The sequence below is a fragment of the Oenanthe melanoleuca genome, chromosome 1 (assembly GCF_029582105.1).
Source record: "Oenanthe melanoleuca isolate GR-GAL-2019-014 chromosome 1, OMel1.0, whole genome shotgun sequence".
In the NCBI taxonomy this organism is placed as follows: domain Eukaryota; kingdom Metazoa; phylum Chordata; class Aves; order Passeriformes; family Muscicapidae; genus Oenanthe; species Oenanthe melanoleuca.
In genome coordinates, this window is record NC_079333.1 from 109504805 (window position 1) to 109522876 (window position 18072).

Genomic DNA, 18072 nt, shown 5'->3' on the forward strand with positions numbered 1-18072 from the left:
TTGGAATATTTTGAATTATTTACAGGTTTGTGTGTAGAACATTCCTAAAATATTTGGCACTGCAGCCAACAATTCAAAGAAATAATGATGATTTTGGAAGAAAGGAGGATTGGCACAGGATGGGGGAGGTTGGAACCTCCAGCACTGAGGCAGAGAAGGGAATTTTGGTGGTTTTACCGAAAATCCTGAGCTGTAGAGCATGTTGAGGAGGTGGGAAAAGGCTCGTTCAGCCCCGTGGCACTGCTGCTCCTGCAGGGACCTGCAGCCGTCCCGAGCCAGCGCCTTCACATCCTCTGGCAGCGAGTTGAAATCCACCTGCAATGTGCAGCAGAGTCAGCCAAGCCTTAGGAGAACTACTCATAATATCAATAAATAAATAAAAATATAATAATAATGATAATAACGATAATAACGATAATAACAATAATAACGATAATAATAATAAATATTTTGACACTGCAATGTGCAGCAGAGTCAGCCAAGCCTTAGGAAAACTACTCATAATATCAATAAATAAATAAAAATATAATAATAACGATAATAACGATAATAACGATAATAATAATAAATATTTTGACACTGCAATGTGCAGCCAGAGTCAGCCAAGCCTTAAGGAAAACTATTCATAATATCAATAAATAAATAAAAATATAATAATAATGATAGTAATGATAGTAATGATAATAATGATAATAATGATAATAATAATAAACATTTTGACACTGCAATGTGCAGCAGAGTCAGCCAAGCCTTAGGAAAACTATTCATAATATCAATAAATAAATAAAAATATAATAATAATGATAGTAATGATAGTAATGATAATAAATAATGATAATAATGATAATAATGATAATAATAATAAATATTTTGACACTGCAATTTGCAGCCAGAGTCAGCCAAGCCTTAGGAAAACTAGTCATAATATCAATAAATAAATAAAAATATAATAATAATGATAGTAATGATAATAATGATAAATATTTTGACACTGTAATGTGCAGCCAGAGTCAGCCAAGCCTTAGGAAAACTACTCATAATATCAATAAATAAATAAAAATATAATAATAACGATAATAACGATAATAATGATAATAATAATAAACATTTTGACACTGCAATGTGCAGCCAAAGTCAGCCAAGCCTTAGGAGAACTAGTCATAATATCAATAAATAAATAAAAATATAATAATAATGATAGTAATGATAGTAATGATAATAATAATAATAAATATTTTGACACTGCAATGTGCAGCAGTCAGCCAAGCCTTAGGAAAACTATTCATAATATCAATAAATAAATAAAAATATAATAATAATGATAGTAATGATAATAATGATAATAATGATAGTAATGATAATAATGATAATAAATATTTTGACACTGCAATGTGCAGCCAGAGTCAGCCAAGCCTTAAGAAAACTATTCATAATATCAATAAATAAATAAAAATATAATAATAATGATAGTAATGATAATAATGATAAATATTTTGGCAAATATTTTGACACTGCAATGTGCAGGCAAAGTCAGTCAATCCTTAAGAAAACTGAATTTTCATCCCTTTTTAATTTTTTTAAAAAATATTAATAATAATATAAATAAATAAAATTATAATAATACTAATACTATACTAATAATAATAATATAAATTAAAAATAATATTTTGACACTGCAATGTGCAGCCAGTCAGTCAAGCCTTAAGAAAACTAAATATTCCTCAGTTTTTAAATTTCTTAAAATAGTAATATTATAAATAAACAAATAAATAAGTAAATAAATAAATAAATAAAGATAACAATAAAAATAGTAATAAAAATAGTAATAAAAATAATAAATTAAAAATTATAATATTTTGACAAATATTTTGACACTGCACCCCAAAACACACCCAGTGCTGCTGTTGGGATGTACTAATAATAAATAAATAAATAAATAAATAAATAAATAAATATTTTTACACTGTGCCCAAAATAATAAAAATTAAAATATTGATAATAATTATAATAACGAATATTATTATTATTATTAGTATTATTATGATTATTATTATTATTATTATTATCATCATCATTATTATCATTATTATCATTATTATATTTTGGCAAATATTGTGACAATGCACCCAAAATAATAAAAATATAAATAATGATAATTATAATAATTATCATGAGGATGATAATAATGATAATAATAATAACGATGATGATAATAATATATAATATTATAATAATAAAAACAACAATATTAATAACAACAACAATAATAACGATAACAATATTATTATTATTAATGATGATAATGATGATGATGATAATAATAATAATAATAATAATAATAATAATAATAATAATAATAATAATAATAATAATAATAATAATAATAAATGATGATGATGATGATGATAATAATTTGGCAAATATTTTGACCCTGCACCCAAAACCCATCCTGTGCTGCTGTTGGGTTGGTTTTCCACCCCCCTTCTCTCCCAATTTGCAGAACATTTGGCCCTGCAGCCAGCACAATGATCAGGGTTGGTATGGGGGAAGGAAGGGTGTTGAATGCATAAATTTGAATTTCTGGGGATAAAATAAGAGGTTTTACCACGAATGCTGGAGTATTGAAGGCTTTCAGCAGGGGCAATAAAGAAGGTTTATTACTGTCCACCACAGCTGCACCAGCCTCCAGCCCCAGGGACTTGACATCTGCACTGAAATCCCCCTGGAAGATTTAAAAAGACAGTAAGATCAAAAGAAAATAACATTATTCTTTCTTTTTCTTTGTTGTTTTTTTGTTTTGTTTTCAAAATTGTTTGACCACAATTTCACTTTTCCAGTAGCAAACGAGGTGCATTTTTATAAAACTCCTGGATTACATTTTCATGGAGCTGCTAATCTCTGAAAAATCTGGTTTTTATTCTCAATTTCTCCCCAGAAAGCTGCAGCTTCAGTTCAAGCATCATTCTAATTCTTCTTCCACATAAAAACCCCAAAAGCACAGCCCAGACTTCTGCTTTTCCTCACTTTTTGTATCCAAATGTTTTTGGAACAGCTGAGAATTGTTTCCTTCTGCAACACTTTGTGTCCAGCTCAGCTGGAGCTAGAAAGTTTCAGAATTCATTATTTTATTCTGTTTTTTGTTATTATGTTATGTTAAAATTATATTTTGTATTCACTATTGATACTTCCTGAAATCTGCAGGAATTTCCAGCAGTGACACTGTAAATAATGAAGATTTATTTTCATTTGTTAAAACTCCTGCCCCATGCAGTTATAAATTATATTAATTTCCTGGTAATTACATGACATAGAGCAGATTAAATTAATGAAAATGTTTCTTTCAACACCAGCAATGAATTAGCAAAACAAAAAGAGGTATTTTATATGAAATAAGGGGTCTTAGTGCAGATAGAACCTTCTCCTAAATTCACTTTTGTCCTGTGAGGTATTTAATCAGATTTTTGGTATCTGCACTCCCCAATTAACAGGGATGAAAAAATTGATTATGTGCATTCCCATGAATTCAGGAATTTCTTGGAGAAAGAGAATTTTCCCTCAATGTTTGAATTTCATAGTGTTTCCAACAAAAATTGGCCATTCCACAAAATTGGTTATTTCCAATCCAACACTGGAAAACATTTAGGCAGAAATTTGAATCCCTGAATGATCCCAGCCAGGTTTTACAGAAGAAGAAAAGTACAGAATAAATCAATTTAAATCAGTGTAACCACAGAATTTCTGCCTCTGACCAAAGCCAAGCAGAACACAGAGAATTAAATTTTGGAATTAACCAAAATTTTGTGCAATGTTCCTAAAAAATGACAAATCACCTCCAATTTAAGGCTGAATTCCCATTACCTGTGGCACAGCACAGAAACTTTTATCCTCCATGGCTTTAGACTCCCCCTTCAAATCCACATGATCCCTACAAAAAACAGGCAGCAAGGGTTTGTAAATGTGCTTTAAATCTCAATTTATTCCCAATAAATTGTGGTTTTCACAGGTCTCACAACTCCCCCCAGCAGAGAAGCAATTTTGGAGCTGGTTCATCTGCTCTAAAGAGGATTTGTTCCATAATAAATGAAATAAAGTGAGATAAATTTCCCTTCCTTGCAGTGAAAGGAAAAAGAAGTCACTGATAACTCAGTTAAATGACCTCTCCTGTGGCAAAATTTCTATTTTCCTACCTACACTGGCACTCAAAAAATTATGGGAGAACAACAGGATTGTACTGAAATAAATAGTGATGAAAAGAAATCTGGGGTTCTGGCCACACTTAGATCAGGACTGGGAATAATCAAGTTTCCTGAAGATTTGGGCTCTTCTGAACCTTGAAATAATTATTTTTAATGGAAATTTCCCAATTTCCATGTAAAAAACTCATTTTGCTGCACTCTGATCCTGAACACAACCAAAAATCTCTGCAGTGTGGTGGCCCCAGCAGCACTGGAAATAATGAATGATTTCCTCTGATAAACTCTGTTTGAAGTGTAATAAATATAATAAATATTAAACATAATAAATAATAATAAATAATAAATAAATAATAAACATAAATATTATCCATCAAATCTATAGTTTTACCTTCATTAATTGAATTTTGGCCCCATTCACATTCCTGTTCTACAGGAGCATCCCTGGCCTTAAAATCAGATTTTTGATGGAGCTTTCAGTGAAAATTGGAGCCAACAAACAACTGAAGGACTCCAAACAAAGTTCTTTTCTTACATAAAACTCACAAAACCAGAATTCATCTTTTTCCTGAGCTCAGGGAGTGCCAGAGGAGTTTGAAAAATTATTTGGTGCCAAGTTGGCCTTGGAAAGGAGGTGAAGTGAGTTACAATTATTGCTGTAACTTTGGATGTAACAACTGAAACAAAACTCTGCTTTAACAGCAAATATTCAAATTGTGCCTTCATTTACTAAAATTCAGCTGGGCAAGGAAGATATTCAGTTTTCAAGTAGTAACTCTGGAAAAATTGGAATTCTGGGGACATTATCCACTATCAGGATGTAAAAAATTACACAAAGCCTTTAGTAAAGAGCATGCAGTAAATCCAAGGTGTGCTGATCTCACATAAAATAACTCAAAATAATAATAGATTTTGAAATAAATTGCATTTCTTACCTCATCTTTTCATAGTCACAACTTTTGGTTTTGGGCTTTTGTTTGTTTTGCTGACTTTGGTCTGTAAAGAGGAAAAGGATTTTAATTAAAATGATCATTATCTACAATAAGCAAACAAAAAAATTGGAACTGACATTTGGCTCTAGAAATTGCAGATCTTAAAAACTGACAAGGTCAAAACTAACACAAACCAAAAGGTGTTAATACCACAAAATTGATTTTAGTTTTGTTCAACTGGAAACAGGATTAATAAAATCCTAAAGGGGAAAGATTTCAAACAAATAGAAGAATTTTTAAATCCTGCAAGGTATGACCTGACTTCACAAAATTGAGATTATTAAAGCTGTCTACAGGCTAAAGAAATCAGTCTGTCCTATAAAAGCAGAGTTGATAATATTATACATGGATTTCCAATTATTAATTTATTATTATTATTATTATTAGCTATAATTATTAATAGCTATTATTATTATTACTATTATTATTATTACTACTACTACTATTATATATTAATATTGTGTATTAGAATACATGCATTATATTCCAGGTTATCTATTATAAAATAGAATTATGCAATATTTTATATTAAAATAGTTTGGGTTTGTTTTTTTTTGTTATACTTTTAGTGACCAATCAGAATTTTCAAATGGAATAACAGATCCCTAGGGAAGTCCAAGTTTCTCTATTAAAAAAAATTATGAGGATGAATTTTTTTTCTTCAAAACCTTGAGTTAGAGTGAAGTCCAAGCCCTGTCAATCTCAAATGTAAATAAATAGAAACAGATTATTTTTTGAGTGCTGGCTACAAATGTATGACAAAACAAGCAAGGATTTATCACAAATTTCACATCAAAGACTTCACAAAAATTTTAATCAGAACTGCAGAGATCCAACCCTGCTGTGGAACAGCGACTGGGGAAACAATTCCTGAGCAACAAAGAAAGAGAAAATGTGGTTTATTGTTTAATTGTGATGGACAAACCCAGGAATTCCTGCCATTAACTGCAAAATCATCTTTTTTACTGGACACACCCACAGCAAAAACAACCCAGCACCTGGACTGCAACTTTTGGGTTATTGCTAAGCTCAACTACCAGAAAAATCAAACTTGGGAATAGAAGAAGGAGTTATTTGTGTTATACATGAAATTTTAGTGCTTAAAAATGATCCTCAGAGTACTGGGAACACAAAATACTGAAGGAGTGTGGAAAAGCCCAGCCCAGCCCTGAGAGCTGCAGCAAGGGAGTGTCCCAGAACATTCCTCAGGTAAATCCTGCCCAGGGGCACCAAAGCTCCTTAATGACCCCGAATTTCAATGAATCAGCACCAAAATCAAAGAGTCACACGCTCAGAATTGTCTCAGGGACACTCCTGGAGTGGATTGGTGCTGGAGCACTTGGGAGCTGCAGAGCTGCACTGAAAATAACCACAGATTCCTCTGGATAGAACTGAAATGATCAGAAATGATCAGAAAATCAGAATCTTCCTGAAACACCTCCAGCACTTCATCCTTTAGCCATCCAAACTCTGAGGAATTTCACCTTTTCTTCATTTTATGTGTTGTTCTCCCTTAAGGAACCCAATGTAACACAACAAAATCTCAGTGAAAAGACAAGAAACCATCTCAAGGAAGAAATCAATCAGCATTATTTTTGCACTGAAGGATCCAATTTCAAAAGCCATTCAACACAAATTACTGCAGAAACAATTCCCATAGAAACAACTCCTCCCCTACAACACCCAGCTTCAAATGCAGCTCCCAGATGAAATAAAAAAAACTTTTAAATAAAGGTAACAAGCAAATCCAGCTGATTTACAGTTAAAATACTTCAGGAAATGTATTAATTCCAAAGAAAACATCATTTACTTACCCCACAAACACTTAAAAATATCAGAAGTAGTATTACTTTTCCTAACACTTTCCATTAGGAGTGACCAAAGATATTTAATAAAAATATACACAAGCTCAAAGAAACAATACATGACGACCAAAAATAGGAAGTAGTAAGAAAAATAAATCAAAAAGGCCAATAACTTTACAATAATAAAATGTAGCATTAAGTTCTTTTCCATTAAACTCCTGCAAGTTCAGTGAACAAAGGCAAAGAAAAAAAAAAAAAAAAGACTTTTCCTCCCCACCCACAACAAACTGGGGCCAGCCAGTCACTGGGAGCCTCCTCCTCCCTTCAAATCAAATATTTTGCTCTCTACAAAACGAGGGGGAGGAGGAAGGGAGAACAGAAAGTGAAAATAAAGCAGTGAAAATGAAGCAGAAACATGGGACAAACACGAGTTTGTTGAAATTCAACCCATTTCTCTGGCCAAGAATTGGCAGATCTCTCCCAGCATTATCCCCTTTCCTTCCCTCAATTCCTCCAAAATTCAGCCCCCCTGTGATAAATGTGATTTGTGCTAATTAAATTGTAACTACATCAGCAAAACTGTAATCATATCAACAGAAAATAATTGTTACAAAGCAAAACAAAAAACAAAAAACAACAAAAAACCACAAAATGGTGAGACAAAGCAGCTGGAATCCTCCAGATGTTAGGGGGGAGTATTTGATAAGCAGCATCTAGAAATAAAAAGTTTTGACCCTGGAATGGGCCAAGTTGGGATGATTCCAGGCATGAAACTTGAATAATGTTTTATTGTGGAACATTTGTTTAATTACCTATCCCCAAGCTTAGAGTGCTTGTGCTGCCTGCAATGGAGAGTTTAGGAACAGAAACCAGGAGGAGCTTCCAGAAGGTTCTGCATTAATATGTATCAGCATTTAGTGTAAAAGTGGGATTTTTGGTTTGATTATTAACATGAGGGTTTTGCTTATACTGTATAAAAACCTCAATTACACTAAATTACCACTGCCAAATTTTCTATATGCTCAAATACCTGTATCTAATATACTTTGATTGTGTTAATTTATATACAAGTGTTGCTATTTAAAAAAATAAAAAAATAATTGCTGCTAAGTTTAATCTTGTTGTTTGACTAATTGGACAAATAAAACATCATTTATAACACCAAGTTCAACCCATTTCTTTCAAGAATTGGCAGATCTCCCAGCATTATCCCTTTTATTTCCTCAATTCCTCCAAAATTCAGCCACCTTCCCCCTTCTCCATCCCTCCTGTGCCTCCCCACCCTACCAGGGAACAATTTCTAATTTAATGCCCAATTTCATCCTCTGGCACTTTGTGTCTGACAGACACCATGGAAAAGGGAAATTCTCAGTTCCCTGAAATTGGGGGATAAGAGCTCAGAGCCCAACCTGCAAAGGAGATAAAGGAACATCAGAGAGACACAGGAGATGCTGAACACAGCTGGAAACTGGGGGGGCAGATAATGAGGAATACAGAGGGGTGGGGGCAAAATGCCACCACAGGAAACAAGAGCACACACCCACAGGGGAGCTCAAGGAAATCAAATTTTGGGGGGGCTCAGTAAACACAAGCCCAAAAACCCTTCCAGGGCCATGAAAGGAGCTCCAGGAAGAGGTGGCTGCATGGAAATGAATTCCAGGAGAACAAGTGTTGAGGTCTCTGGGTGGGCTCAGCACTGAGGATAAGGAATGGCAGCTGCTGAATCCTTCAGATTAGAAAATTTGGGTTTGGCTGGTTCCAGCATTGCCTCCTTCAGCTCAAGGCCATTCCCTGTGTCCTTGCTCCAGATCCTCTCCAGCTCTCCTGGAGCCCTTTAGGCACTGGAAGGGGATTTAAGGTCTCCCTGGAGCCTTCTCTTCTCCATTATTAAAAAATAATCATTATTAAACTATTGCCTGAACCAACAGTGCACTCAATTATCCACAACTGTGAGAGAGACAGGAACTACTGATGGTGATCAGAACCCAAATTTCTGTGAGCTACATGTGCTCATACACCACTTTTAGGAAGGCAGTAATTTTTTTAACATTTTTTCATTAAACATCTCACAGACAAACTACATTTCTACTTGATTCAATCTTCTTTCCTGTCAGCCAGACATGATTCAATCTTTTTGTAATCTTCAAAGCTCTGTTTGCTCTTGCCAAGGCACCCTGGTTATCAAACTGATATGCTAATTAAATCCACAGTACTCTCTGTCTTAGTTTCCACACCCAAGTATCAGTTATTACCACTTATATTGTGTAATAAATTGATTAAAATGCCTTTCTCTAATCATTATCTCCATCAACAGAAATACAGGATTTTTTTTTACCTATAGCAATTGTTGGAGTGTGTAAAACTTCTCAGAGAGGGAGAAGAATGCAGGGATTGAATTAAAGCCTTCAGAGAAATCAAAATATATTAAACCACACAGACATGAAACAGAAGTATAAGCTTTAGTTTTAAATAAGTAGAAATATTAAATCACATAGATATGAAGCTTAGCTTTAACTAAGAATATGCTTTAAGTGCCTTAAGAGAGTAAAAAGAATCTAATATAAAGTTCAAGCCTAGTTAAGAGTTCAGAAACTTAGCCCCAGACATAATAAAAACACAGTAAAACATTGTTTGCCTTCTCTAGATGGAACAGACAGAACATTTATGTGAATAGATAAGAGCTCTATGAGTTATGTATAAGAATCAACACCACTTTTGTGTTTTAAAACTAGGATGCTAATAGGTGAAGGAGGAATGTTTGAGGTTTGTTTTTAGCTCATTGGATTGATGCCTTGGGTTTTAGTTTTTGTATTTTTCAATCTCTGCTGCTTGGTGTGTAACTCTGAAACTCCACGTTAGGTGTGAGTGAGTTCTGTTCTCAGGGTGGTTGGACAGAACAATCCCTTTGGAGAACCAAGGACACCCAAAAAGCAGAAACAGCAGTGAGGGAAAAGGGGCAAACCAGGGGCTGAGACTTCATAGCCTGGGGCTGTGGGTGGGTAACTGAGCCCAATGTGTGGGTGAACCAAAACTGATAAAAGTGTAAAACTCATGACCAGGATCCACCTTGGATTTGATTTGGGTGCAGCCCCAGCCAAGGTGAATCCTTTCAATAAATTCCTGTTTTATCCTTTTGCTCTGTCCAGTCTCTGTTCCAGCTCAGCCTTTCCAGGCAACAGATGATTTACCAATAAAAACCCTTGGAATGAAAAAAATCACAATCATCACCATCATCACCACTAGCAGCACACACATGGGAGAAGAAGAAGAGACAGGAGAAAAAGGAGAGGGGGAAAAAAGGAGAGGGGGGAAAAAAGGAGAGGGGGGAAAAAAGGAGAGGGGGGAAAAAAGGAGAGGGGGGAAAAAAGGAGAGGGGGGAAAAAAGGAGAGGGGGAAAAAGGAGAGGGGGGAAAAAGGAGAAGGGGAAAAAGGAGAGGGGGGAAAAAGGAGAGGGGGAAAAAAGGAGAGGGGGGAAAAAAGGAGAGGGGGGAAAAAAGGAGAGGGGGGAAAAAAGGAGAGGGGGGAAAAAGGAGAGGAGAAGAAATACCAGGGAGCTGCTGCTGCCTCTGCTCAGGACTCTACAGCAGAAAGATTTAGCATGGACTTTAATACTTTGAATTCTTCAAGCTTTGCATTTCTGCAATAAAGATAATACTGCATACAGAATAAATATGAATATTGCATTTATGCAATAAGCAACTTTACAGCAGCCCATTACTGCTCTTGTCTCTCTGAAGACCCACGAGTAACTCAGGGTTTACCATCCTTCATCCTGAGGGACAAACTCCCAGGAAGATCAATTCCACCTCCAGAAAGCCCTGGGCACAAACCAGTGCCCAGCTCTGTCACTAAAACTGGACCCACCACACCCAGACTCCCCCTGGAGAAGGGATTTAGCAAAGCAGGAGTTTCCCACCCTGCCAGGGAACAATTCCTAATTCCCAAAATCCCATCCAACCCTACTCTGCAGCCATTCCCTGTGTCCTGTCCCTCCATCCCTGTCCCCAGTCCCTCTCCAGCTCTCCTGGATCCCTCCAGGCTCTGAGCACTCCAAAAAACCTCTCCCAGTCTGAACAATCCCAACTCTCCCAGCCTTGGCATCTTTCCAACAAAAACATCTTGAGATTTCCTGTGCAGCCCTCCCCCATCTTCCAAGAAATCCTCAAACCCTTCAAGGTGTTCACAAAGCTCCCAGGGTCAGGATCACTCCTCCTGCTGCTCATTTAAAAATATTATTTCCTAACACCCCTTCAGTGGTTTCCTAAAAGCCAATTTTCAAGTGTTCTGTGCTTTGCCACCTCCCCAGGTATTTAAATATGTCAGAGCAGGTGGTGAAAACCCCCAGGAAAATTTAGGAAAGGATTTCCCTTTGAAGCTCAGAACTGCCTGAATTTCACTTCCAGTGCATAAAAGTAACTCTGGCTCTGGGGGAGTTTTAGGGGGTGAGAGTTCTCTCTATAAAATGATTCATTTATTTAAAAAAAGCAAAAAAAAAAACCCCAGATATGAAGAAGAAATCACACAACTCTCAGAGTCTGCAGCCAAAAATCCACTCTGCCAAATAATTTGTGGCCCCTTCCCTCTTTACTTGCAGAATTATTTTCTGCTGGAGCTTTTATTAACCACAAATTAATTGTAAATACTGAAATACAGATTCCTCTTCAATTGAGATCCTTTCAGATCCTGGCTCAGGAGGAGGGAAAACATTTCCAGCCTGTGACTCAGATTTTAATTTCACTTTCGATCCTGAATTCAGTCAAGGAGATTTAAATTACAAAAGTATTGAGGAATTAAGACAGAAATACAGATGTGTTTAAAAAAGAAGTAAAAGATCATTGCTTTTGTTGTGGAAACAACAGGAAATTCAATTCTGGTTATTAATTATGGCAGCAGAAGAGGAAGAAGTGGCTCAGACTTGGTAAAAAGCAAAAATAAAACTCACTTGGAGGCTCCTCCAGCGTGGAAACTTTGCCTTCTGCTCTCTGGGGCTCAACCACCTGATGGCAAAAATATCAGATTACAAAACCCAAATCCATCTCCCTCACTGGATTTAAACAAAGGAAAAGAAAACAAAAACAAACAAACAAAAAAACCACCCTGAGCAACAAAAGAAATGAAAATGAGCTGTATTGTGCTCTTAAGCACAAGGCAAAAAAGAATAATTTCATTAATCAAAGTGCTTTTCTATTTTATATATTGTATATATATTATGTATATATATATTGTATATATATTATATATTTTTATATTGTCTCAATTTCTATTACCCACAAATCTGCCAACCACCAGTTCAGCACAGCCACTTATTGATGAGCCAGACTCACACCCTGCAGAGAGATTTTCATGAGGAAATCAAGGAAAAGCTCAGAGCACTGCTGGGACTTTCCCAGGCTGGTTTTCTGTGCCACAAACTCCAAAATTTCCATTTCCTGCTCTGGTTTCGTTTTCCCAGGGCCACGTCACTGCCCAGGGCCCTCCCCCTGCTCGGAGAGCACAAACAGCCCTGCCCAAAAATTCACTTTTTTTACCAGCTTTGCCTGAATTAGGCAGCTTTTCTCCTTTTTCGTGGGCTAAATTATAAATTATAATAGATATTGTAGCGTATAAATTATGATTTATTATCTTGCAATAGCAGCAGCAAAGACAAAAATGTCACAAACCTCTCTTAACTATTATTGTGAATAAAAGTAAATCTAAAAGTAATAGTTATTATTAATACTAACTTATTCTTAAAACAAAATTGAAAAAGTTAAAAAGAAAAAAAAGGAAAATTAAAATTAAAAACATAATATTGGCCATCTCCTCCTCTGAACTCCCACCTCCTTAAAATCCCAATTTCTCTGCTGGGTTTGGGAGGAAATGTCACAAAGTAATAATAATTATTAATAATAACATATTAATTTGAAATTTTAAAAACCAAAATTAAAAAAAAGAAATTAAAAGTAAAAACATAATATTGGCCATCTCCCCCTTTGAACTCCCACCTCCTTAAAATCCCAATTTCTCTGCTGAAATGGGAGGAAATACCACAAATTAATAATAATTATTAATAATAATGTATTAATCTGAAATTTTAAAAAACTTCAAAATTAAAAAAATTTCGAAATTAAAATTAAAAAAAAAAAAAATTAAAAGTAAAAACATAACTGTGTTTTTACACCTCCTCCTTTGAACTCCCAATTCCTTAAAATCCCAATTTCTCTGCTGGGTTTGGGAGGAAACATCCCAGGAAAATGCACAATTGCTGAAGGAATTCCAGAATTCCAAGCACAAGATTCCATCAGGATTTCCAGAATTCCAGATTTTTAGAATTCCAGATTTCCAAAATTCCAGATTTCCAAATTTCCAAAATTCCAGATTTCCAAAATTCCAAAATTCCAGATTTCCAAATTTCCAAATTTCCAAAATTCCAGATTTCCAAATTTCCAAATTTCCAAAATTCCAGATTTCCAAATTTCCAAATTTCCAAATTTCCAAATTTCCAAATTTCCAAATTTCCAAATTTCCAAATTTCCAAAATTCCAAAATTCCAAAATTCCAAAATTCCAAATTTCCAAGTTTCCAGAATTCCAAATTTCCAAAATTCCAAATTTCCAGCTGTACCTTGGCATCCTGTTTTGGAGGCCCCTGGGGATGTTTGGGCTCAGCCTGGGTTCTCTTCTTCCTTTTTTCTACTTTCTGCTCTTGGGAGGTTCTTGAAGGAGATTTTGAAGGAGAGCTGACTCTGGTGTGGAAAAAGAGAAAATCCCTGTGCTTTTCTCCATATTTCACATGTATACAACATAAAAAAAAAAAACAGATTAATACAAATTAATCTCACCCCTATTAGAGGTGTAATCCCATAAATATATTTTTTATCAGTCATTTTTTATAGCTTCAAACTTGTGCAAAGATACAGAAACAGCAAAAAAAAAAAAAAAAATCACAATATTTTCTACAAAAGGCACTGGAATTGAATGATTAAGTTTATATATTTAAAAATAATTAATAATGGCAATTAATTGTGAAAAATACCCTGGCCCTGCTGCCCACACTGCTTTGGATATTCAAGATAATTTAATTATTTAAAATCCTCTGTAATCCTGATCAATTTATGGCTTCCATTTTTATTTACTGACAGACAACAAAATTTGGGCAATTTCCACATGATGCATCACTCAAACATTAAAACTAAACAACTAAAAATAAAAAAAAAAAAAAAAAAAAAAATTAAAACCAAACCAAACTTGCCAAATCCTTACTTTTTCTCCAGCTGAGGTTTCTTTGCCTTCTGTTCACATTTAGCACCTACAGAAAAAACCAAAGCAGGAGGAATTAAAAATAAAAAATAAAATAAAAAATAAAATAAAAAATAGAATAAAAAATACAATAAAATTTTAAAAAATAAAATATAAAATAAAAAATAAAAAAAATAAAATAAATAGAATGAAAAATAGAATAAAATTTAAAAAAATAAAAAAATAAAATTAAATTAAAAAATGAAAATAAAAAATAAAAAATAAAATACAAAATAATAAAATAAAAAATAAAATAAAATAAAGAATAAAAAATAAAATACAAAAATAAAAATAAAAAATAAAATAAAAAAATTAAAAAATAAAAAATATAAAAATATAAAAATAATTAAAAAATAAAAATAATAAAAAATAAATAGAATAAAAAATAATAAAATAAAAAATAAAATAAAAAATAAAATAAAAAATGAAATAAAAAATAAAATAAAAAATAAAATAAAATAAAAAAGGGTTTCAAAGCAAAGTTCCCAATTTGACTCAGAATTACCATGGGCTTCTTGCAGGGTCTTTTTGAATTTCTCACTCTGCTGGATGAGCTGCCTGAGCCCCTGGGGGTTGTCCTGGCACAGCTCCTGGGCTCTCTCACTGGCCTCCAGGGCCAGCTCAGTCCTGCCCAGCAGAGCCAGGGCTTTGCAGTAGTGGTGGTGACCCTAGGAGCACAAAAATTGCCATTTTTCAAGGTTTTAGCCACACCCAGGAGAAAAAGATTTACACCCAAACCTGCTGCAGTGGCAGCAAAAAATCTGATTTTCTAGAATTCAGAAAGTGAACTGCTCTCAGCTGATGGAAAATCAGATTTTTAAAGTGCTCAGCGCAGTGAAAGAGGGATAAATCACCTGGAAAAAAAAGCAAATTTGGGTTTTATTTTTGCTTTCTCTGCTTTGGAGAAGAGCAAATTTGCTTTTCCCCCTAATCTCAGCTACTCTGCAATGTTCTTTATTTACTCTCCTGCAGGCCAAGAATATTGGGAAATACCTGTTGGCCATTAATCAGGATTTATTTTTTTTTATATCCTACTTTTTTTAAAGCATTCTGGCAACTCACAACACAATAATCATTTTCTTCTGTCTTTACACACACCAAGCACCTTGTACCAACACTGCCAGGCACCTCAAAATAACATTTTAAATTTAAAAACTCCATCAAAATGCACTAGGCAGAATTCTCAGTCCCCAAAACTCTGTGTTCACTCATTAAAAATCAGCTCTGGGTTCTCCACCTGCTCTAAAATGCCAAAAAAATTATTTTGGAACATGTAAGAAACCAACCTTTGGCCAATCAGACTTGAGAATTATGGCTCTTTTCCCATCAATTGCAGCTTTCCTGAGGGAAGGGAGGGGAAAGAAGAATAATTTATTATTTATACCTTAAAAAAAATCACCAGGTTGGTGTAAAAAAGCATAAATATAAATATAAGAAATGAGAAGGTAAAATTAAAAATTGGATAGAACAGCAGCTCATAGAAATATGGAATGGTTTGGGTGGGAAAGGCCAACTGAAAATGGCCCAAAAAGTCCTAAAATTTGCATGGAACACCCCAAACCTGTCACAATTCCAGGGGTTATTGGGAAATACATCAGGAAAAATCCAGGATAAATTCAGCCTAAACAACTCTGTAAAATCCCTCAAAATTCACACTGAGAAATGCAAAAATCCCAAAAAAATCGTATGAAAAATGGTCCCAAAATGTCCTAAAATTCAATAAAAGACCCAAAATGGCCCCAAAATCCAGGCAGATTCCAGGGATTTCTGAGGAAAAAACTAGGAAAATGAGTGGTCAAAAAATCCAGAGGGAATGCAACTTAAAATGGCCCAAAAATCCCTAAAAAATGGCACAAAAACTCCTGAAATCTGCACTGAAACAACCCAAAATTGGCCAGAATTCCATGGATTATAGAGAAAACCATCAGGAAAAATCCAGGATAAATTCAGTCTAAAAACACAGGAAAATGCCCCAAAATTCACACTGAGAAATGCAAAAATCCCAAAAAAATCATATGAACAATGGTCCCAAAAGTCATAAAATTACAATGAAAGACGCAAAATTGTCCCAAAACTCAGCCAGAATCCAGGGATTGCTGAGGAAAAAACTGGGAAAATGAGGGGGAAAAATATCTGGAGGAAATGTGACTTTAAATGGCCCAAAAATCCCTAAAATGGCACCAAAAATGGCCCAAAACTCCTGAAATCTGCACTGAAACAACCCAAAATTGGCCAGAATTCCATGGATTATAGAGAAAACCATCAGGAAAAATCCAGGATAAATTCAGTCTGAAAACACAGAAAAATGCCCCAAAATTCACACTTAGAAATGCAAAAATCCCCAAAAAAATCATATAAAAAAGGCTCCCAAAATCCAGTCAGAATCCAGGGATTTCTGGGGGAAAAAAATGGATATTTCAGCTTCAAAAAAAAAAAAAAAAAAATCCAATTTTCTTAGCATGACTACTCACATGTACTGCCCAGTGAGAATGTAACACAGAGCTCTGTTTCCATACAGCAAGTGGTTTGTACGGCTGGAAAAAAAATCAGATTATAAAAAGTTAAGAATGATTTTTCCTATTGAAAACCCCAAGGAGAAGAAAAAAAAAATAAAGAAATTTTTTGAAAATGAGATTTGCCTGCAAAAACTCCACAGGTTTACAAGTTTGCACTGGGAATGTTCATTATAATTGTGGGATCATTTCTAAGATTTGGGCTCATTAATGCAATTTCCAACTAATTAAAATTATTTTCAGCCTCCTCTTAAAAAGCAGCTCAGCTCTGCAGTTCTTGGAAATCTCCTCTGCTCTTTTTCAGGCACAGAATTTTCTGTTTTTCCACCCAATTCTGCTTTTCCCTTCTTGGCCTTGATACAAGGAACTCAATTTGGCATAAAAATTGAAATCACCTTAAATTTGGGATCAAAACCATGGGTATTAAATTGGATTTATTCACAGAATGTTAGAAATTAATGGGTTAAATTGAATTGTACATGATGAGGCCTGGGTATGGATAAAAGGGAGGGTAAATAAATAAAAAATCCTGATCCTTTTCAGGGTGTAATTGTCTTCAAAATGAAAATTCCAACTCTTTGCACAGTGTGGTTTTGTGGGAAATGGGGTTTTATCAATTTTCCTGCATTTTACAGGCACCAGGAGGAGTAAAATGAGCATTTTCATGAGCACACCACCAATGGGGAACACACCAACCCTGCTGATATTCCAAGGGAAGGGGAAAAAATTCCCAAAAAATTCCCTTTTCACCCCTCCTAGAGAGCCCAGGAAAGTCTCCAGAGCTTTTCAGGAAATGCCTTTAGGGGAAGAAATTAAAGATTTTCAAAGGAAATAAAGCCTGAGAGCTGCCAAGAGCAGGCAGGGCAATATTTGTTCTTTATTCCTTTTACATCACAGGAGTAAGGATAAATAATGATAAATATTGGCAATATTTGCAGCAGTATTTTGAGAGCAAACACCCCAAATAATTCCATTTTCTTGCAGGTTTGCTCCTCTTCCTCTTGGCCACTTGAAACCCTAACAGAACTTTTAGAGCAGTAAAAGCACCAAAAAAACACCACAACTAAAAACGGAATAAAAAATAATTATAGTTTTGTTTTTTTTTTTTTTTAAATAGGTAACATTTGGCCTGTAATTAAAGTGGAAAATTGCACAAAGTGGGGTAAATGTGGGGAGTTGAGGTGAGCTCTTACCACAGCTCGATGGCTTTGGTGTAGGACACGATGGCACAGCCCAGGGCTCCTTGGGAGAACTCTGCATTCCCTCTCTGCTTCATGAATTCACTTTGCTGT

At 34.6% G+C, this 18072-nt stretch overlaps 1 protein-coding gene across 3 annotated transcripts in view; it reads right to left on the reverse strand.

The window, feature by feature from the left end:
* Positions 1–18072, reverse strand: part of TTC3 (tetratricopeptide repeat domain 3) — a 50983-nt gene that overhangs the window by 24333 nt on the left and 8578 nt on the right. Inside the window, exons 9-19 of one of the 3 annotated variants that reach the window (XM_056510103.1) lie at positions 17974–18068; positions 16739–16801; positions 15554–15608; positions 14773–14935; positions 14232–14277; positions 13594–13714; positions 11933–11987; positions 5129–5189; positions 3859–3925; positions 2606–2722; positions 178–315 (exon numbers count right to left, since the gene is read on the reverse strand). In XM_056510103.1, coding sequence (XP_056366078.1) covers positions 178–315; positions 2606–2722; positions 3859–3925; positions 5129–5189; positions 11933–11987; positions 13594–13714; positions 14232–14277; positions 14773–14935; positions 15554–15608; positions 16739–16801; positions 17974–18068 — 981 coding nt within the window. Of the gene's footprint in view, positions 1–177; positions 316–2605; positions 2723–3858; positions 3926–5128; positions 5190–6999; positions 7765–11932; positions 11988–12314; positions 12421–13593; positions 13715–14231; positions 14278–14772; positions 14936–15553; positions 15609–16738; positions 16802–17973; positions 18069–18072 lie in introns of those variants that run through there. The other 2 variants (XM_056510275.1, XM_056510193.1) reach the window with 2 other exon arrangements.